At 36.2% G+C, this 19,344-nt stretch overlaps 6 protein-coding genes across 7 annotated transcripts; 3 read left to right on the top strand and 3 right to left on the bottom strand.

Moving 5' to 3' along the window:
* The first annotated feature begins 342 nt into the window (after positions 1–342).
* On the top strand, positions 343–1,993 carry LOC104791673 (putative H/ACA ribonucleoprotein complex subunit 1-like protein 1). Its single transcript, XM_010517651.3, has 4 exons — positions 343–718; positions 1,061–1,209; positions 1,313–1,428; positions 1,628–1,993. Exons 1-4 carry the CDS (start codon positions 547–549, stop codon positions 1,788–1,790), a joined length of 600 nt encoding a protein of 199 aa, XP_010515953.1. The 5' UTR covers positions 343–546; the 3' UTR covers positions 1,791–1,993.
* Positions 1,960–4,179, bottom strand: LOC104791580 (putative glutamate dehydrogenase 3). The gene is made up of 9 exons (XM_010517536.3): positions 3,895–4,179; positions 3,680–3,793; positions 3,382–3,603; positions 3,212–3,286; positions 3,000–3,116; positions 2,672–2,922; positions 2,519–2,594; positions 2,351–2,437; positions 1,960–2,258 (listed from the first exon to the last, which is right to left on the bottom strand). Exons 1-9 carry the CDS (start codon positions 4,000–4,002, stop codon positions 2,073–2,075), a joined length of 1,236 nt encoding a protein of 411 aa, XP_010515838.1. The 5' UTR covers positions 4,003–4,179; the 3' UTR covers positions 1,960–2,072.
* A 2,467-nt stretch (positions 4,180–6,646) lies between these two features.
* On the top strand, positions 6,647–8,936 carry LOC104791489 (adenylyl-sulfate kinase 3). The gene is made up of 7 exons (XM_010517431.3): positions 6,647–6,906; positions 7,318–7,512; positions 7,639–7,788; positions 8,034–8,152; positions 8,239–8,323; positions 8,431–8,477; positions 8,605–8,936. The coding sequence occupies exons 2-7, from the start codon at positions 7,389–7,391 to the stop codon at positions 8,704–8,706; spliced, it is 627 nt and encodes a 208-aa protein (XP_010515733.1). The 5' UTR covers positions 6,647–6,906; positions 7,318–7,388; the 3' UTR covers positions 8,707–8,936.
* A 301-nt stretch (positions 8,937–9,237) lies between these two features.
* On the top strand, positions 9,238–12,455 carry LOC104791402 (non-canonical heme oxygenase HOZ, chloroplastic). 2 transcript variants are annotated; one of them, XM_010517319.3, is made up of 11 exons: positions 9,238–9,938; positions 10,344–10,406; positions 10,539–10,625; positions 10,771–10,869; positions 11,066–11,161; positions 11,240–11,305; positions 11,394–11,484; positions 11,585–11,652; positions 11,729–11,794; positions 11,910–12,025; positions 12,167–12,455. In XM_010517319.3, the coding sequence occupies exons 1-11, from the start codon at positions 9,765–9,767 to the stop codon at positions 12,222–12,224; spliced, it is 984 nt and encodes a 327-aa protein (XP_010515621.2). In that variant the 5' UTR covers positions 9,238–9,764; the 3' UTR covers positions 12,225–12,455. The 2 variants fall into 2 exon arrangements, 1 of the variants encoding a protein (XP_010515621.2); XR_015558351.1 differs by having other exon boundaries at positions 9,240–9,938; positions 11,914–12,025.
* Positions 12,456–13,215: 760 nt separating this feature from the next.
* Positions 13,216–14,973, bottom strand: LOC104791320 (uncharacterized). The gene is made up of 5 exons (XM_010517207.3): positions 14,509–14,973; positions 14,159–14,379; positions 13,767–14,046; positions 13,575–13,652; positions 13,216–13,467 (listed from the first exon to the last, which is right to left on the bottom strand). The coding sequence occupies exons 2-5, from the start codon at positions 14,317–14,319 to the stop codon at positions 13,414–13,416; spliced, it is 573 nt and encodes a 190-aa protein (XP_010515509.1). The 5' UTR covers positions 14,320–14,379; positions 14,509–14,973; the 3' UTR covers positions 13,216–13,413.
* A 7-nt stretch (positions 14,974–14,980) lies between these two features.
* On the bottom strand, positions 14,981–17,492 carry LOC104791163 (uncharacterized). Its single transcript, XM_010517094.3, has 2 exons — positions 16,035–17,492; positions 14,981–15,294 (listed from the first exon to the last, which is right to left on the bottom strand). Exons 1-2 carry the CDS (start codon positions 16,698–16,700, stop codon positions 15,178–15,180), a joined length of 783 nt encoding a protein of 260 aa, XP_010515396.1. The 5' UTR covers positions 16,701–17,492; the 3' UTR covers positions 14,981–15,177.
* Between the last annotated feature and the right edge of the window lie 1,852 nt (positions 17,493–19,344).

Raw genomic sequence — 19,344 nt, 5'->3', positions numbered from 1 at the left:
CTACCTCGAAATTTTGTTATTATCATAATCCTTAATTAGTTCAAGTAGAAACAAAGAGCACACAAGACTTCATTCATTATCGAACGTCGTGATCCCGACTTGTAGGAATCTAAACAACAAATATTTCTATAAAACTGACTTATATCTTATTGGGCTAAAACAATATAATTTGAGGCCCATTGTATTATTGAGTTGATTTACTCATGGTTTATGAAAAAATCTATTTATTAGTAATAATCACTTTGTGGCCTATGAATCCAACTGGAAGGGTCGAACATGAGAAGAAGCCAAACGGAATCCCGAATCCAACTATTATTAATTTTGAACGGTCAGAGATGAACCGGTTTGATTTAATGTTAGATTGATTTCCGGTTTAACTAACCAAACCCGGTCGAGCGACTACAGAAAACCCTAAATACCCACACCCGGCAACCCATTTGGGCGTCGTCACTATCACATAAACCCTAAAACCTTACACTGGAGTGAAGAGGCAGAGAGCAAACAAAAAAAAACGCAGTCTTTGCGGAATTTAAGAAAAGAGAAAAGATGAGACCACCAATGCGCGGCGGAGGAGGTTTCAGGGGTAGGGGAGGACGTGACGGCGGCGGTAGATTCGGTGGAGGAGGAGGACGATTTGGTGGTGGAGGTGGTCGCTTTGGTGGTGGTGGTGGTCGCTTTGGTGGTCAGAGAGACGAAGGTCCTCCTGCGGAAGTCGTTGGTTCGTTTCTATACTTGACATAGCTTTTTACTTAGTAAATATGTATCATTTGTCATCGGAGTTTTGAATTGAATGAGCTGTTTCTTGAATGTGTAGTATTAAATGTACAAGTAACAAAATGTTTTATCAGTGTTTTCTCATTGACGAATCTTATCATGCTACTTTGTTCCCCTTGAGCTAGCCTTATGATGCTTTTGACTGATTTGGTTGTTGTATTGTTTATCGTTTAGTTTCAGCTTTGTGTTGAGTTTATGGTTGTAATGCAAAGTGATGTATAAATGCTTGTGAAGACGTTTCTTCTTGATTCGTTTGTGATGTGAGGTTTCGTTCTTTTGGTTTCAGAGGTCGCAACATTCGTTCATGCTTGCGAGGGAGATGCTGTGACTAAACTCTCAAATGAGAAGATTCCTTATTTCAATGCTCCGATCTACCTAGAGAACAAGACTCAGATTGGGAAAGTTGATGAAATCTTCGGGCCTATTAATGAATCTGTAAGTTGTCTCTGTTTCTGTTGTCTTCTTGTTCCTCTTGTAAGCAAACAAGAGGATTCATTCAGTCATTAATTCTGTTTTGTTTCTTCTTCTTCTTCTTCAGTTGTTTTCTATCAAAATGATGGAAGGTATTGTAGCCACCTCGTATTCTCCTGGTGACAAGTTCTTCATTGACCCTTACAAGCTTTTGCCTCTCTCTCGATTCCTTCCTCAGCCTAAGTAAGTCCCTCTTTATAACACATTGGTCAAAATATATTAAGTCTCTTTTTCTGAACTTGAAGTAACATTAGTGAGCTAGACACATATTAACTTTTTAGCATGTATTTTGTTCCCCTCTGAAATATTAAGACTTAAAGTAAAGATACATTAGTTTGAAAGTTGTTAATTGTAGCAAACGGTATGTGTCTGTTTTTTCCAGGGGTCAGTCAGCAGGTGGACGTGGAAGTCGTGGAAGAGGTGACGGTGGTAGAGGTAGTTTCCGTGGTAGAGGTGCTCCAAGAGGTAGAGGCCCTCCAAGAGGTAGAGGTTTTCCATCACGAGGCGGCCCTCGTGGAAGCTTTAGAGGCCGAGGAAGAGGATAGTTTCTTCTCCCACTTTACTAGCCTTATCCAACAGACTTGTACCCTTTGTTTTATGTATGACTATGACTATCGTTTTCCCAGATTCTCAATTTTCAAGACTTCGGTTTATTGATCTACGGCTTAAAAAAAAAAAAATAACATTGCATTGATTAGCTCAGCTTGGTAGAAATTTAGAAAAGGGTTACACCGCCATTAGCACTTAATTATTACTCTAGAGTAGATTCAAGTGAACAATATTGAATTATAATCTGAAATCTTGTCTTGAGCTTCCATGGGGATTTATCAAGAACCCCAGCCTCTGATAGTGGTAGCTTGAGCGACTCGGTTAATACCAAGGGTGAAAGCTCCCATACGGAGATCACATGAGTGAGTCGTACACATCTCTTTCAAGTCTTTGAATCCTCTAGTCATGTATGTCTTTAGCTCCTTGTTCACCTTTTCTTCATTCCACATGAATCCTTGTATATTCTTCACAAAGATAGATATTATACGAATCAGTTTTTTTGATCGATTGGCTTTAGAGGTTCGGTTAGGTCATACATTCTTGATTAGAGTCTTACCTGAACCCACTCGAAGTAACTTACAGTGACTCCTCCCGAGTTTGCGTATATATCTGGGAGGATTACAACACCTTTCCTCCTCAAGATCTGCAGAGACAATGATATAGAGTCTCTGTTAATGCTCAGTTTAAGAAGAAGAAAGAGCAAAAAAGAATCAGATTTTCTAACCTCATCAGCCTCAGGATCAGTTGGGTGATTAGCACCTTCGATAATAAATTTCGCTTTGATTTCATTTGCATTTTCCCTAAAACAGACCAAAGTCAGAATTTCAAAGTCATGAAAGAGAGAAGATTAACTTATGAGACAAGAATCTTGAAAGACCTGTTGATGACACCGCCTAGTGCTGCAGGGACAAGAATATCACAATCTTCGACAAGAATAGAATCAGTATCAATCGAATCAGCACCATCAAACCCTTTGATTCCTCTGTTTTCTTCGACATGCTCAAGCAAACCCAAAATATCGATTCCGTTCTTGTTCTTGATTGCTCCTGTGACATCGCTCACCGCCACAATGTTCCCACCTTTTTCACTTATCAACTTCGCCGCCCAAGAACCAACATTCCCAAAACCCTAAGAAACAGAGATTGTATGAGTGCCTTCACACGCAAGTAACATCACTTAGTAGACATATTTTTTACTTCTTATACCTGGATGGCGAATCGCTGTCCTGATATGCTCATTCCATGTTCGTTGAGCAAAGCTTCTGTTGCAAATAGTACTCCTCTTCCTGTCGCAGCATCTCTCCCAAGAGATCCACCAAGATCCTGCTCAAAACATCATCCTTAAAAATCACATCTCACTCAGTTTTAGATTCGTTGAACACATAAACCGAAACAACCTAATAAGAATGGTCACTTACAATGGGTTTTCCAGTCACAACAGCAGGCGAGTGTCCGTGGAATTTTGAGTATTCATCAAGCATCCAAGCCATTGTCTGAAAAAATTCATCACTATATTTCAGACAACAACAACAACACATAAGAACTCCAATGGAAGTACATGCGTAAAGAAGATTTTAATAAGATCAACCTGAGGACCGGTTCCCATATCAGGAGCTGGAACATCGGTATGAATCCCGATGAGATCGTGAATCTTCTGAGTGAAAACACGAGTCAAACGTTCGAGCTCCGAGATGCTTAGCTCACTCGGGTCACAACCTATTCCTCCTTTGGCTCCTCCGTAAGGTATCTTAGCCACTGCTGTTTTCCAAGTCATAAGTTGAGCCAAAGCATTTACTTCATCTGGTTCAACCTGTCGATAACCGAAATCTGGTTTATAACATTGAATTTGGTTAGGTTTGATCACAAAAAGAGAGAGTTAAACAAACCTCAGGATGATATCTGATTCCACCTTTCATGGGACCTCTTGCATTGTCGTGTTGAACTCTGAATCCAACAAATGATGCAAGAGTTCCATCGTCCTTCGGTATGGTACATTCTACCTGCAATAATTGGTTACTTCCGGTGTAAAGATCTTGAACCGGATCGGTTCCGCTGATCTTTTATAGTATCGACATGAAAAACAGAGGAAAGAGTCTCGAACCTTGATCTCTCTGAAGGGGATGAGAAGACTTTTCTCGAGCTTTGAGTCTAAACCAAGAAGCCTAGAAGCTAGCTTGAAGTTTCTGTTGGTTGCTGCCAAAGCATTCATGGCTTTCTTTTGTCTTCTTAATTTTTTTGTTTATTTTGATCAGAGACTTAGTATCAAAACAGTTGGAAACAAGTGTGATTCTTGCTTATGTTATTGCAAGTGTATTTATATAAAGAGATACGTATACACTTCGTCTTGATGTGTTGATCGGTATATGAGAATGAGAATTTTTGTTTTTTTTGTTCTCTTAACAAAAAGAGAATTTCTATAAGGAATATGAATATAATAATTAAATAAAGACATACCCATAATTGATTCTGATTTTTGAGTATTCAGAATAGTATGTTCCTCTGTAGGAAAGTTTTCAGACACAATTAAAAAAAAAAAAAAAAACTAGCTTATAAAAATTGCACATGTCCTCCATGTGTGTAAATTCGAATAGTGGAAAATTCATTAATGAAAATAATCTGGAGAGTAATTAAGCAGATTAATATTATATTCTTTTCATTCCACAAAGATCACTACAAGAATACGAAAAATTAAAATTTTATTCACAGGATCATGACATGCATTGACATACATATTACATAGATAAAAGATATAGTTTATAAAATAAAATCTAACTGTATCACACTATGTCATTTTTTCATTTCTAAGATTATTTATTTAATTTGAGTAAAAATATTAATAAAAACCAAATAAAATGACTATTTATACCATACGTATACGTACTGCCTTTTAGAAACCAATAAATTAAAGTCTTTATATATCACTAGTAAATTATATGATAATATTTAACACAAATATAACATTCCGAATTAGTTAGTATCTATACTTTCATAGTATATTTTGAAGTTTTATCTTATAGTTTCACAAGTTTTAGTAAAAAGGTTATAGGAAAAAAATGAATATAATTGCCTAGGTAGGCCGACTTAATTATACGATCCCAAATGAATTTTGCATGTCATAAGATCTTTACGTGTTATTCACTTATTCTATTCCATTACCTACACATATATAGCGTATACACTTTCGTGAGTAGTGACAAAAAAAACGTATACACTTAGTGGAGAAAAAAACGTATACACTTATTATTACACACACAAACAAATATATTCGGTTTTGATTGTAAATATTCTTCGCACATATGTTTTTTTAGACACTCAAATCAGAATCTTTAGGGAATTAGAGGACGACACGAGAGGATGCAACAAATCAAGAAACATAAAACAATTACAAGATTCCATCAACAAAGAATCTTTTGGAAAAAGATTCCCCATGATTTATGCTTCCACTAATATAAATTGATTTATCGTGGATTTCCACCTATATTTCTTTCTCTATCAATTTCCAAAAGAAGATATCAATTTCGTAATAAAATTAATTTGAACGTATAATCAACCTCTAGTGTTTCCAAAATTGATCTAACCCTCTTTGGTCAAACACAAACTAATAAACGTACAGTGTGCCCCAATAGAAAATCCTGTTCATGATAGGCTAATGTCACGGATTTACTATTTTAAAAAATGTTATGCTTTAGCTTTTTATATCACCTTTTTCTCTTAAAATAATTGATATAGAAAAAAAAAAATAACCCAAACAGATATTTAAAATAATAGAGAAGTCTAAAATCAAACCTAACTCAAAAAATCAATTCAAGGCCATAGATTATTCTTCTTAAACGGATAAGCCAGTTAACATTATGGGCTTTATAGCCCATCATTAATCTATAAGTTGATGCTTAAATGCTCAATTAAACGTGTCTTACTCTTTAGAAACCAAGTCTCTGCCACTCTATTAATGTCGGTTCCTATTTTCCCTAAATTTAATCTGTTGACCAGTTTGCAAATTATAACAAGAAAATTAAAAGATTTGTGGAACTCGTTTAATTATTTTGCATTTTTTTTTTGATAATTTTTAACATCAAAAATTTAATGATTAACACATTCTCTTATGTAAAGATCTTCATAACGACATAATCGAACATTAAGTAATTAACATAAATCTTCAAAACAACTACCCAACAAAACTAACATCAAGCACAAATATGTCACAAAACTATCAATGAGCAAAATAAGAACATATGCATGCAATAATAAACCATACTTCATCAAATAGATGGAAAAGTTGAACCCACATAATTTAAAATCGATTTGATACTCAGATCAATGTCAGTCAAATCGATTTCAAAGATTTGATACTCAGATCAATGTCAGTCAAATAGATTTCACTGCCGGATGTAAACTGATAATATATTATTAAAATTTTAAAATGTCAGTGAAATATAATTTGACTTTATAATTTTGTTTTTTCATATTTAAATAATCTAATACTTTAGTATATATAGTTTTGTTGTGTAATGAAAATAAAAGTGGTGACAGTTATTCTTTTCATATCAATTATAGTTATTTGTTTCAAAAAAACATTGATTATTAAAATGGGTAAATTATGTGTATAGAATATGTTAGAAATGGAAAAAACAGTCCTTTGAACAAAAAAAATGGAATAAAAAGCAATAATTGTATAACTAAATATAGGAAATAAGTATATTTCCTACTATATTTAGTTAGCAATTTTGGTAACAATAGTTAAGATTAGATTTGATTGTAGAAGATTTCAAATAAAAAGCAAATATGTTTTCTAATTCAAGAGGCCATAAATTATCCCTCTTAAAAAGGATAAGCCAGTTAACATTGTGGGCTTTGTAGCCCATCATCAATCTCTAAGTCCTCATCATTACCATTACCATTACCATTACCATCACTGATCACGCTCCCCCATTGTTCTCTTTCTCTCCATCTGTCTGCCACTCCATTAATGTCGGTTACTATTCTCCCACCCACAATGATCCCAAGATACTCGAGAGGAAAAGGTAAAAAAGCAAAAGGTCCGAAACACACACAGGAACGAGCTCAACAAAACTCTTCCCTTCATTTGAGAATCAGAGCACATTTTGATTCTAAGGTAATTAATTATTCTCTTGATGCCATGTGAAAGGACCCATTTTGTTCCTCTTTCCTGTGATCTTTTCTCTTTTTTTATCTTTGATTCTCTTGCGGTAAATTATAGGGTGATCGATTTAAGTTGTCAAAAAGGATTTGAATTTAAGTTGTTTTGTTGATCTTTCTTCTGGAGAGCATCTTATGAAAACTGTGATTTATTTTGGCTATGATTCTGGAATTTAGAAACCTATTGATTTATGAAAAGACTTACATTTTCTAGTCATAACATCATGGGGCTTGGATTGTAGGAATCTTTAGAGTTCTGCTCTATTGAGAAATCAGTGTCTCTTGTTGTGAACTTGTCTTTATTACCTTTGGAATTTATTCGAGAAGAGTGGTCATCTTTAATTGTTGTTTGAACGTGTCTTTGCAGGTTACAGTTTCTGGTGGTTTGGTTTCTCTGAGTTTTGGTGATAGATCAGATTAACAGGCAGGGTTTTGAGAATGTCGACAGTGGGGAATTCTACAAACATATTTTGGCAAGAATCACCCATTGGGAAAGCTGAAAGACAAAAGTTGTTAAACCAGAAAGGTTGTGTAGTGTGGATCACAGGGCTCAGTGGCTCAGGTTATGTTTAAATCTTCCTCATTGTGATGATTACTTTAGATGCCTTGTTTCTGTCTAAAGTTCTTATGTTATACATACATAAGTCTCTGTCTATATTCTAAATTCTTAGCCTGAAACATTGTGCAGGGAAAAGCACGTTAGCTTGCTCGCTGAGTAGAGAGCTTAACAACCGGGGAAAGCTATCATATATTCTTGATGGGGACAATCTTCGTCATGGTTTGAACAAAGATCTTGGTTTCAAGGCAGAGGATAGAGTTGAAAATATACGCAGGGTTGGTAAGTACGTAGTTACATATTACATTTTGAAATGGGTTGGGGAAAGTCTAAATCCTAAGAAAGTCATTCATACAAATGCTGATGTACTTTTAAAAGGGTGTCTCATAGTATTAGTAGTTAGGGCTTACATATTACCAACAATAGATTTATGTTTTGCACCTGAAAGCTGAGATAGATTGTGATTATTGAAAGAAAATTCTCAAAAAGACAGTGTGAAAGAAGAGCATTTATATGTTGAAACACAGGAGAAGTAGCCAAACTCTTTGCAGATGCTGGTTTGATCTGCATCGCCAGCCTCATATCACCATATAGGAAAGACCGTGATGCCTGCAGGGAGATGATGCAGGATTCATCTTTTATCGAGGCAAGCTATTTGAAACCCGACTTTACATTTTGTAGTACCCATTCAGTTTAAGATATTTGTTTGATGTTGTGGCATAAACTCTTCAGGTTTACATGAACATGTCTCTACAATTGTGTGAAGCAAGAGACCCTAAAGGCCTATACAAGCTAGCCCGTGCAGGAAAGATCAAAGGTGAGATAACATAAACTTCCATGCAAACAGAATAGAGAAAGTTGCTTCCATATCATTTGAATCTTTATATAGAGTGCCTTTTTTTTTCTTCATACCCTTTTTCTCAGGTTTCACGGGAATAGATGATCCGTATGAATCTCCCTTGAATTGTGAGGTATGATCAATGTGAATATATATGATTCTTCTTCAAGAATATGACTAACTAAAAAGACTATCTTGCGTGTGTATGAAATATGTTAATCAGACTGACTTTGTATGTATGTTTTGTGAAACATAACCAGATAGAGCTGAAAGAGAAAGAAGGAGAGTGTCCTTCCCCTGTAGCTATGGCTGAAGAAGTCATCTCTTATTTAGAAGACAAAGGTTTCCTTCAAAACGAGTAACCCTTCACCATATAATCCAACGGCTGGGATTAGTTCTTTTTTGTTCCTTTTCTTTTCTTGGTGTTCTCCCTGGTTATTTTACTTTCCGGCGTTTCAATTATGAAGACATACATATAGCTCCATCTCTTTCTTCTGGAACCTATCAACTTTTCTATACTGAATGTCTGAAACACAAGTCATTAAACAGCAGCGTCTTACAAAGCTAAATCAGAATACTGCATTTACATCAATTAAGTTAAATCACAACAATAAGTAAGTAAACAAGTTATTACATTGGGGATGATCTATTCAAATCCTATACAACAGCGACAAGAGCCCTGCCAATATTGTTCTTGTGAATTTGATACCAGGGTACAACGGTTACTAACACTAAGTTATTATGATAGACTGATAGTGAATAAATTGATTCAGGAAAAAGATTAGATCTTATTTGAATAGCTAGTAAAAATATAAGGTGCTCTTTGCAATTTTCCCAAATTTCATGATTCTGAATTCTCTGCAATAATATAAAAAAAACAAAAAAACTCGATCCCGGGACCAATTTTAAGACAAACAAAAATGGTGTTGAACAGTCGACTGGTGGAGACGACGGTGAATCTATCGGCGGATCTCTGGCAATATGTTGCCTGTAACCCGGAGAGACTTCCTCGCGCCACCGTGCTCAATTTTATCTTCTGCATACCTCTCCTCCAACTCCGCCGCCTCGCTTCTTCTCTCGGATCGTATCTTTGCTTCGTTTCTGGCGCCGGAGTCGATCGCCGTACTCATTTCGATTAATTTCCCGGCGCAGTTTCGACGAATCTTCTGTTAAATTATCGACTTTGATTTTGTAATTTTGCTTTTTGTTTTTGATTGTAATGTAATTTGTCTGTTTGTTTGTAAACCGAAGACATTAAAATATTAATAACCAGAATAAACCGGAAATTTATAAAAAGAAACAAAATCAAACCGGGTTGTGGTTAACCATTGTGTTGTGTCTGTCGTCAACGGAGAGAAAGGAGAGACGTGTAAGCAAAACAGAGAACATCCGAAAGGTTCCGTTTTCGTGGGGGAAGAAGATGAAGTCGCTAGTAGTGGCCCATTTCTCAACGCCTTTAATCACTTCTAGATTCGTGTTCCCTTCATGTCTTAATCACCACCGAGCTTCAAAAATCTCCGCCGTCTCTTTTCCCACCGTCCGCCGTCGATTTCCTCCTCTCGCCATGGCCTCAGCAGCTCAGTCTTCTTCTCAGGTATCTATCTGGAGGATTCAAGTTTTATTGATGAATCTGATTTTGGATTCTAGTGGGTGGGGTTTATTGGGTATTGCTCAGTGTATCTGTATCTTGATTGATGTGGCTCGATGATCTCTAATGTTGTGTTGTTTCTGTCATTAGACAAAGAAAAGGTCGAATCTTTTTATTCAAAATGGCAGACTTTTGTGCATATAAGCTCTACGAGGATGCTATGTATTAGATTGAAAAGGGGAAAGTTATATTCGTCACTGATCCTTTGTTCTTCTCTAATTTCGTGTTATTAATTTTGATTTTGTATGTCATTTTTTCGTTGGTGACTCATGTATTTGTTAGTTATATTGAGACTTTGAGTTCAACTGTTGGAAACTTCTAACTTTGTGTCATATACTTTTTACTAATCAGGCTGTGTCTTCCGGGAGTGTCGACAGTGATACAGATGTTTTTAAATTGATTCAAGCTCACGAGGTAACTAATGTGCCAATTTTTGTAACCATGCTTTCTGAATATATTCATCTATATGATTTGATAATCATTCATGTTCTGAGTGTGATGTGTATGAGTTTTAAAGTATTTGATATGTGGTCTTCTTATTTTCAGGACAAGGCTGCTCGTCTTTCCCCAGTCGAAGAAATCCGAACTGTGCTTAATGGTAGCCTTTGCGGTATGCTTTCCACTTTTTCTCAGGTGAGCAGTTAAGTTTTTTCTTCTATGAATATGGTGGAATGTACCCAAGTCCTCGGATTCTGATTATTGGTCACCATGTCACACATTGTAATTTCAAAAGCTACCATCATTCTATCTCATTTACCGTAATTTTGATCTGGTGCAGAAGTATGAGGGTTATCCTTCAGGGTCAATGGTTGATTTTGCATGTGATGCTGATGGTTCACCAATTCTGGCAGTTAGTAGCTTGGCAGTTCATACAAAGGTTTGTTGTTTATTCAAAGACTTATGATGATTCATCTCTGTTTTGCTGCAATTTGGAGGAGTTTGAGTGATAGTTTGCAAACTGAAACAGTGTCTATTAGTGAACTGACGTCCGAAGCAAAGAAAAAGAGCCATTGTTTTCTCTTCTTTTACAAATTTAGATGTCTTGGCCTTATAATCCATTCTGCCGTTTGCAGGATCTTTTAGCTAATCCAAAATGCTCTCTACTAATTGCTAGAGACCCTGAAGATAGGACCGGTTTGAGAATCACCCTACATGGTGATGCAGTGTTGGTATGTATTTCGCTGTGTTGTTTTATATGCATTTACATTAAAATAGAAAGCTTGAGTGTTTTTCTATGTATTATTTAGGTTTCTGAAAAAGATCAAGCAGCTGTTCGATCTGCCTATTTAGCCAAGCATCCCACTGCTTTCTGGGTAAAAACCCTTTCTTGTAATGACCAGAAAGTTAAGAACCTCTCAAATAAATTAGTTAACTGAACCTTTTCTTCTTGAAACGTTGAAGGTTGATTTTGGGGACTTCAGCTTTATGCGGATCGAACCGAAAGTGGTCAGATATGTTTCAGGGGTTGCAACTGCTTTTCTAGGATCTGGAGGTATCTTTTCTGCTTCATCTTATTTATATCCTGTCTTATGTGATCCAATATACGTAATCCCGCTAGTATATTACTTACTCTCTGAAATCTCCATTACCAGAATTCAGCAAAGAGGATTTCCAAGCAGCCAAAGTCGATCCCATAGCTCAATATGCAAAGCCTGTAACGGTATAACAATCATATCCCTAGTACAATCGTCAACATATAGCAGTGGATGTGTACTAACTCCTTTTCATTTCGGCAGTCTCACATGAACAAAGACCATGAAGAGGATACCAAAGCCATTGTACACAATATAACATCCATACCTGTAAGTGTTTTAATTCGTCATCTTTATCTTGGTCAACATAGACCTTGAGTAATGAACATATATTAACATAGATCACATTCAAACTATATAATGAGTAAATTTCATTCAATGTCAGGTAGAGAGCGCCTTGATGCTGGATTTGGACAGCCTTGGTTTCAACGTTAAGGCTACTCTTCAAGGGAACACCTTCAACCTCCGAGTTCCGTTCCCAAGACGCGCACAAGACAGAAAGTAAGATCAAAGACTCTATGTTGCAATTTGTTCCCAGTTTCGGACTAGACTCTTAGAGTTAAAACTACTGACTCCCTTTACTGTAAGAATGATCCAAAACTGATTGAGTAACTCTTAAATTGGTGGTGGTGGTGTTTGCAGGGATGTGAAGACACTGATTGTGGAAATGCTTCAAGCTGCTAAGTCAGTTTCCAATTAGTTAGCTAAAAATAAAGATGGAAAGAAGCTATACCTTCTGAATCCTGCTACAATAAGAAAAGCTTCCTCCTTTACACAATGCTTATCTTATCATAAGTTGCAGAATAACATTCATTTAATCATGTATATATCTTAAATAACAAGAGTATAACTAAACTTATACTTGTAAAAGTTATATATAATTTGTGAACGTATAATTAGATCAAATGACAAAATTCGAAGTCTTGTTATATTCTTTTATATCATTTTTATGTACTTAGTAATAAAGAGGAAATGAGAAACAAATAACTGGATGAAATTGTAGCAAAATCAAAAAAGGAAAAATCCGTTATAGAAAAAGGAAATCACAAACTCTTATTAATAATTAAAAATAAATAAAAAAACAACTGAAAATTATCTTTGCAAAATATCCAATTTGGGAAAACTACCTTAACTCTCTGATTTGTCACCAGTGTAATTATTTGTGTTATCAAATTCGAATAGTTATCATTTTTTTAATATTAGAGGTGGATGAGAGAAACCGCTTCAGTTTGAGTCACAAATTTTGCAGGTGATCAACTCTACTATATATCTGTTGATTTTGGGATGGTTGTCGGCTTTTCCAAATTTCTCTCCTTGGTTATCACACTTGGGCAATATAAGCCAGTTCACTGTTTGCCAAGTCCATCTTCTTCCAATTTGTGTAAGTATAAATTTGTGCCTTAATAGAAAACAATCCACCTTCTTTGTTCATGTAATAGTGTAACTGTTTGTTGTGTTATCTTCAGTTTTGAGCCTTGAGTGAGTGAAACCTCCCAAGAGTAAGCACCACCCTGGAGGGCTTAGCTTACAATGATGTTGATTAGTTAGTTTTTTTTACAGAGTGTTTGATTTGTCCCCATCTTGCTTCTCAAGTGGTTAGCTTCATGCAGTGGTACTAATAAAGATAGTATGTCAGGCAATTATTTGGTTACACACTTGAGAGTCTGTGACCAAGTTATGACAAAATAGGATTATGATCTGGAAACAATAAGATTGTAATAGATCATCATGTTACACGTTACAACAAAGCACATACATTGTCACAAAGAAGTTGATCTATCCTTGTGTTCAACTTCAAAGTGCTCAACCGAATACATTTCATCTAAAATACACTTTTCTTTCAGAGAAGTAAACCCACGAAAGTTAGCTTGAATCAATACGAAAACTTGTCAATCTGAATCAGTCTCCAAATTTCCCATGGCTTTCAATCCTCTTGCTCGCCTCTGCAACACACAAACACATCACATCATTTCTTCACCTTAACAAAACAAATCTTAATCTCAATCACAATTATGGAATCACTGGATTAGAAAATGAGAAAAGTCCATACCTTCTTAGAGCTCTTCTTCACCCTAACATCATATCTATCTGGACACAAATCAGCCAACCAGGTTCCAGGACTCACCATCTATACATAAATAAACCAAACCAAACCAAAAAAAACATTATTCTCAAAACTGTTACTAAAGAAGAATCTTCAACACACATTCTAAAAAGACAAGTAAAGAAAAGAAGAACTGACAAGTAAGCTTCTTTGGATGAGTTTGGCTCTCTTCTTAGGCCTATGTGAAGGTTTACAACCTTTCATAGCCAAGAAATCTTCTTCCTTCTCTTTGTTTGACAACGTGATAAACAGCTTCGGCCACATAGCCTCGTCCTTGATATTGACATCTTCTCCATTGTTTGCATCAAAACAGTCTTTACCAATGGTATCCACAACACCTCTCGTAGTATAATACCTCTCTTCTTTCTCCGGCCGTCGCTCTTGTAGTCCAGATCTGAGGCTTGTCCCTTCTGATCCTCTACAAATCAGAAAAAAAAAACCCACCAAGAAAGTGTGAGTCTTTGGCTACGATTACAAGAGTAGTACTGAGCAATTCACTAAAAGGAATCAATCAAATCAGAAACACATACTTGGAGAATCGAGTGGATTGAAGGAGGAAGGTTTCATGACCTAGAAAACGAGAAGAAGAGTGTTTAGAGCGAGAGATCTTTTTGTCTTTGGCTCGAAGACATCTCAATCTCTTCTTGTTTCCCCACTGTAAGAAGATCTCTTGTTCTAACTCTGACGGCATTTTTAGGAACTTGGAAGCACTTCTCTGATTGATTCGATCGCTCCAAGAGATTGTTAAGAACTGAAAAAATCAAAAGAGAAATTGATTCAGCAATAGAAATCGATGTTAAATTGATTACAATTCACAAAAAGATATGAAATTTCTCTGGGAAATTAGAGAAAGAAGAAGCTTGAGCTCTGCAAAAGTTACCTATCTTTTTCTCTCAGGATCCACACAAGTCCCAGTGAGTGAAATGAATCTGATTGGCAAAACACAGATCGATGTTTTCACACCGGTGAGAAAGACGGAAGTGGAGATTCTGATGACTTCTGCGACGTCTCTCTCTTTCTCTTTCTCTCTACCGACTCTGTAAACGAGAGGGGGAAGAAGGCAAACGTTTGGTGGTTTAGGCCTTCTCTTAAGCCTTAGGGCATCATCTCTTTGTATCTGCGCCGTTGATGGAGTGTTCTTTATTATTAACCGTTCGATTTTAACATTGACGGTCCGATTTCATAGTGGTACTGAGTGGGAAATTTACGGTCTGGTTCTTTTTCCCCAGTGGGAAAAATTGACTTTTAACCGGAAAATCTACTTAAATTCTGGTTTAGCCCTTTTCTCTACTTATTTTCCTTTTTTTTTTGTTTTCTTAAAAGTTTTAGAAATGCTTAAGAAAATTAAGAAATTGTCAAATGATATATAAATTCTTATTACTGACGGTAAGGAAATTTACATATGAAATAATACTCACAATGATCTAATTCAACAAAATAATATAATTTACAAAGCTTTATTTATTTACACTAAGAACATTCAAGTATGAACAATGAACCAGTATTATAATGAAGCTCATATATGGGCATGGATAGACTCGTTTTGATTTCAAAGTCCATCGTAGTAACCCCCGAAAGATATTTGAGCTCTTATGACAGGAACACCTTTCGTACCAAATATTGCTTCGTTAATCTTTGTTGCATGATTCACAACTTCTTTCATCCTCTGCATCCACCAATAAAAAAGAAGAAACAAGATTTAAATTTTAAATCTACTTATAAATTGTAATGCTCTCTCTAATTAATTAGCACAAGAAAACAATCAGAATACAAAACGTACAAAGATATATAAAACGAGAATCGTTCTTTTCAATTATAGAGATTGTTCCAATGAACACGTAACTTTTGAGCTTATCATTTGGTCCGCTTAAAATATTCAAAAAAAAAATTCCTATTATTTAAACAAAAGTTATCAATCAGTTAATCATACAATATCTGGAATAAATTAAAAATATATATATACTTATCAAGCAGACAGATTAGCCAATAACAATTAGCCAATATACTTATCAAGCAGACAGATTACCAACTAATCGTCATGAACCATTAACATCAGAAAATTGTTTTCTACCATCTTTTTCCACTATATTGGTTCACATTCATCTTCACAAATATTACTTTTTTTGTACAAGGATTCATATTCTATACAGTCTCTTATCCAAATCTATCACTCCCTTAACTTTCATAATTCATATCATAGTATACTTTACCAATATCCAAAACACTATTTGTTAGAAAAACAGAAATAATTTTGTATTTATCATTTAATTCAATATTGTTTTAGTAGAAATTAAATATCCGTCTCAAGACGAGAAACTACTCAACTAAAACCAATAAACTTTCTTTAAATTATTTAACTAAGAACATTCAAAGATGAAATAATTTAATTTTAATAAATCAGGTTACCTTATTATCATCGGAGTAAATCTGGAACCTTAGCAACTGGTTCTTGTTCTTAGAAATCTTGATATTGTTGTGTCCGAGAAAGAACACACATACGGTAGCAGCAGCAGCTGCGACACCAAAAGAACAAATTGCTCCAACCCCATTGAGACCAACCTTCCAAAGGTTCAATCTCTCACCATCACTATCTCCTTCCTTCAAAATAATCTCTTTCTTATCTCCCAAGTCATCTCCTCTTTGGGAATCAGAGGGTTTCGACGCAGTATCGTCGATCTGAGGCAGAGGACTCGTGATCCTCGCTGGTGCGTCAATTTTCATGTCGGCAAATTCAGTCTCCTTCGTTATCTTGAAGGAAACTCTAGGTGACGAAACAGAGTCCGTCGAAAGGGTTTGTTTTGAATCCGGATACGGATCCGGTTCAAGAGCAGGCTTATTGGGTATCTTCGTGTTGTCTTGATCCACCACCAACAAGGGTTCCCAAGCTATGGGAACTTGGACAAGCTTTTTGGGGACCACTATGGATCTTGGAGAAGACTCTGTTTCGTGAAGAGGATCTTTAGTAGAAGGGCAGAGGAAGTAATCCATCACCATGGCTCCATGATGATCCTCGTCATGATCAAGATCCTTGAAGCTGCTATTGGAGAGTAACTCCCAATCCTCGAGATCCATCTATGTCTCCTTGATCCGATCTTTGGAACTTCGATTAGGGTTTTAGAAATTAGGAAGCGAGAAGATTTTTGTTTTGAGGAAGTGAGAGATCTTTTGAATTATTGGAGCGAAGTGCGTTTGGTATTCTCATGGAGTAAACAACAACATCTCTCTCTCTTTCTCTCTCCCACGTGAAGGGGTTTCAAGATCCTTTAATAGAAGACAAGACACAAGATTCAAACTAGTTGAGACTATCTTTATTAAAAAAACAAAACAATCAAACACATAATTGCTTTAAATTACACTGAAGATGCTTTGAAAAACAATTAGCTTGAAAACGCGTATGATTAATAAGCTCTTTAATGTTGGGAAGAAAAAAATATCAGTACATGATTGATATTATTCGAAGTGGACACAAAACATACATGATACATGTACGCAAATTTAAATTAAGAAAAGTATAGATTTGAAGATGTGGGTGACAAAAGTGAATTTAGAGCTTATCTAACGTTATGAAATGACAAAAGAAGAAGAAGTGGTCCTTTGGGGACCCATTCCAAGAAGAACCATCGATTGCCTTCTTTGACAAGGTCCTTAATTTTTCTCCTCCATCATAATTGATGAAGTCTTCTAATTTGCTAGAATCCTATAATTGTTTTAGATAGCAGTCACAAGGCTATAGACAAAAAAAAAAAAAAACATAATATATGACTTGATTAATTTTTTTCCTTGCTAGAGTCCCCTTTTTCATAAGGACTAGAAGTTAAGATTAGAGCTAGGTAGATTCAGACCTAGCTAATGTCAGTTCAGTTCATTTTCGTAGTGAAACCCATTTCGGAGTCTATATAGCTAAAACGTTAAATAGTTTTGGATAAGGTCTAGTTTTATTGCTGATGTATACATCATGTTGGAGTAAGGAGATTACGAAGAATCTTTAGTACCAATTATGTCACTAGTAATATAATAAGGTCGAATTACATAGTTTGATGTGAACACACTACCCATATTCCAGAGTCAGTGATAATGTGATAGTGCTGGGTTTTATAGTTTTGCGAATAAATCGTTTTAAAAACTGTTTTCATCTCATTTGGTAGTACTCTTTTATTTGGAAATTTTCATTGGCTAATGACTAATTAAAGGTTTTAGAGAAGTTAAAACCCTTCAAAAATCATAATTGGAGCTCTGATCTTTTACTTTTTATATATTTTTCCTTGAAGAAACAAAAGTGATTATTCTTCTTACCTTTTATATATAAAAAAAAAATTCGAAGCCCTGCAAAAGTTCCAAACGTTTCTGCTTTGCACTTTAATTTTGTCCCCTACTTTTGGACATTTAAGCTCGATTCCTATGTAAACCCCACAAAACTGAGTTGGCCCTAATTTTTCTCTCCCAGGCACAAACATCGAAGCGCCGTTTCAACCATCCTCCTCCGACGCCGGTGGGCTCTCTGCTCGCCGGCGTCGGGAAATCTCGGTTCCCGTTTCTATTTCAAGCTTCTACTATCCCTTTACCTCGATCTCCATTTCTTTTTTCCCTTTTTTTAGCTTTGTTTTAATCGTTACAAACCCTCACCGAAAAACCAAAGCGGCGAATAAGGCTTGTTCATCTCCGAAGCTAGGCGGCGGTGGAGAACAACAATCTCTACCCTCTGTGACTATATCAGCCAGTCCGCCGGGAGTTTCAGAGTTCCCCTGTTCCTCATTGCCTAGATCCGGAGTTCGACTCGCCACTGTTGAACCTCCTCCTCCCTCATCACCCGAGTCTTACGCGACAGAGACGACGACGATGGCTTGTGATGAGTGTTACAACGTTGTGTTTTTCCTCCGAGAGTGGTCCCCCGACTCTTCTCCCTGTTACCGCCTAACAAATGGTGATCTAGACTATCATTCTCTAAAGTACAGATCTGCTCTTAACCACCCTTTGTCTACCCTTAGCCAACTTAGGTGGTGTTCCCTAGAAGCTTTTGTCCGAAGACTGCAAATAGCTCATAACATACCTTGGCTGCTCTGGTTATACAAAATTTTGTTGAGAACCCTGCCATTAGTTTCACCTAGCTTTATGGAATATGAGTTTATAAGCTTCACATTGAAAGGTTTTTTGTGCCCAACTATTATGTCTATGAGAGACTTGCCTAGTAAAACATCTAGGATTCTTACTCATGTTGTGAAAGGCTTGAAGAAGTTCGGCATTATGATCATGTCGTTTAAGAGCGGTGATTACCGAAGCTTCTTCAGCCCTTGTTTCACATACCCGGTTCCTGATCCCACCTATATGCATTTTAACCTTGTATGGGATATGTTTTTTACCCTCAAGAGTTTGGAACCTAAGCTTCACCCACCCTCTTTCAACCAAACCATGCCCGTGTTGTCCAAAACTAAATCGACCAAGCCTACTTTGCCTTTTCTTTGGTCTTACTGGCTACATGCTTTGTGTGGATTTCTTAATCTCCTTGGACAAGGGCCCCAAGTGAGAGAGAACCCACCTGTATTGTTACAGTTTGACCTTTATCATTGGCTTATGGTTTTAGTTTTCCTTGGAAGATCTGTTTGTATTGGCTTAAAGTCTTATGGTCTATCGCCCTACTCCCCAAGTGTCTCACTCGACGACTTCAAGCTTCTCTACTTCAGTGCCTCCTCCAGCTCTCGGACCCTATGGTTTGAAGACT

Source organism: Camelina sativa, chromosome 1 (genome assembly GCF_030686135.1).
Source record: "Camelina sativa cultivar CO46 ecotype springtype chromosome 1, ASM3068613v1".
Lineage (NCBI taxonomy): Eukaryota > Viridiplantae > Streptophyta > Magnoliopsida > Brassicales > Brassicaceae > Camelina > Camelina sativa.
This window is presented reverse-complemented; position numbering and strand designations above follow the sequence as displayed.

Excerpts from the sequence above, each read along its gene's own strand:
- LOC104791489 (XM_010517431.3), top strand. The coding sequence starts at position 7,389 with ATGTCGACAGTGGGGAATTCTACAAACATATTTTGGCAAGAATCACCC. Across the intron at positions 7,513-7,638 it reads CACAGGGCTCAGTGGCTCAG|GGAAAAGCACGTTAGCTTGC; the intron begins GTTATGTTTAAA and ends AACATTGTGCAG. Across the intron at positions 8,478-8,604 it reads AATCTCCCTTGAATTGTGAG|ATAGAGCTGAAAGAGAAAGA; the intron begins GTATGATCAATG and ends AAACATAACCAG.
- LOC104791320 (XM_010517207.3), bottom strand. The coding sequence starts at position 14,319 with ATGCCGTCAGAGTTAGAACAAGAGATCTTCTTACAGTGGGGAAACAAG. Across the intron at positions 13,653-13,766 it reads TCATCCAAAGAAGCTTACTT|ATGGTGAGTCCTGGAACCTG; the intron begins GTCAGTTCTTCT and ends ATTTATGTATAG. Across the intron at positions 13,468-13,574 it reads TGAAGAAGAGCTCTAAGAAG|AGGCGAGCAAGAGGATTGAA; the intron begins GTATGGACTTTT and ends TGTGTGTTGCAG.
- LOC104791673 (XM_010517651.3), top strand. The coding sequence starts at position 547 with ATGAGACCACCAATGCGCGGCGGAGGAGGTTTCAGGGGTAGGGGAGGA. Across the intron at positions 719-1,060 it reads TCCTCCTGCGGAAGTCGTTG|AGGTCGCAACATTCGTTCAT; the intron begins GTTCGTTTCTAT and ends TTTTGGTTTCAG. Across the intron at positions 1,429-1,627 it reads CGATTCCTTCCTCAGCCTAA|GGGTCAGTCAGCAGGTGGAC; the intron begins GTAAGTCCCTCT and ends TGTTTTTTCCAG.
- LOC104791580 (XM_010517536.3), bottom strand. The coding sequence starts at position 4,002 with ATGAATGCTTTGGCAGCAACCAACAGAAACTTCAAGCTAGCTTCTAGG. Across the intron at positions 2,595-2,671 it reads CTAGGCGGTGTCATCAACAG|GGAAAATGCAAATGAAATCA; the intron begins GTCTTTCAAGAT and ends GGTCTGTTTTAG. Across the intron at positions 2,259-2,350 it reads GTTACTTCGAGTGGGTTCAG|AATATACAAGGATTCATGTG; the intron begins GTAAGACTCTAA and ends ATCTTTGTGAAG.
- LOC104791402 (XM_010517319.3), top strand. The coding sequence starts at position 9,765 with ATGAAGTCGCTAGTAGTGGCCCATTTCTCAACGCCTTTAATCACTTCT. Across the intron at positions 11,485-11,584 it reads TGCTTTTCTAGGATCTGGAG|AATTCAGCAAAGAGGATTTC; the intron begins GTATCTTTTCTG and ends CTCCATTACCAG. Across the intron at positions 11,795-11,909 it reads ACAATATAACATCCATACCT|GTAGAGAGCGCCTTGATGCT; the intron begins GTAAGTGTTTTA and ends ATTCAATGTCAG.
- LOC104791163 (XM_010517094.3), bottom strand. The coding sequence starts at position 16,700 with ATGGATCTCGAGGATTGGGAGTTACTCTCCAATAGCAGCTTCAAGGAT. Across the intron at positions 15,295-16,034 it reads TTTACTCCGATGATAATAAG|AGGATGAAAGAAGTTGTGAA; the intron begins GTAACCTGATTT and ends TGGTGGATGCAG.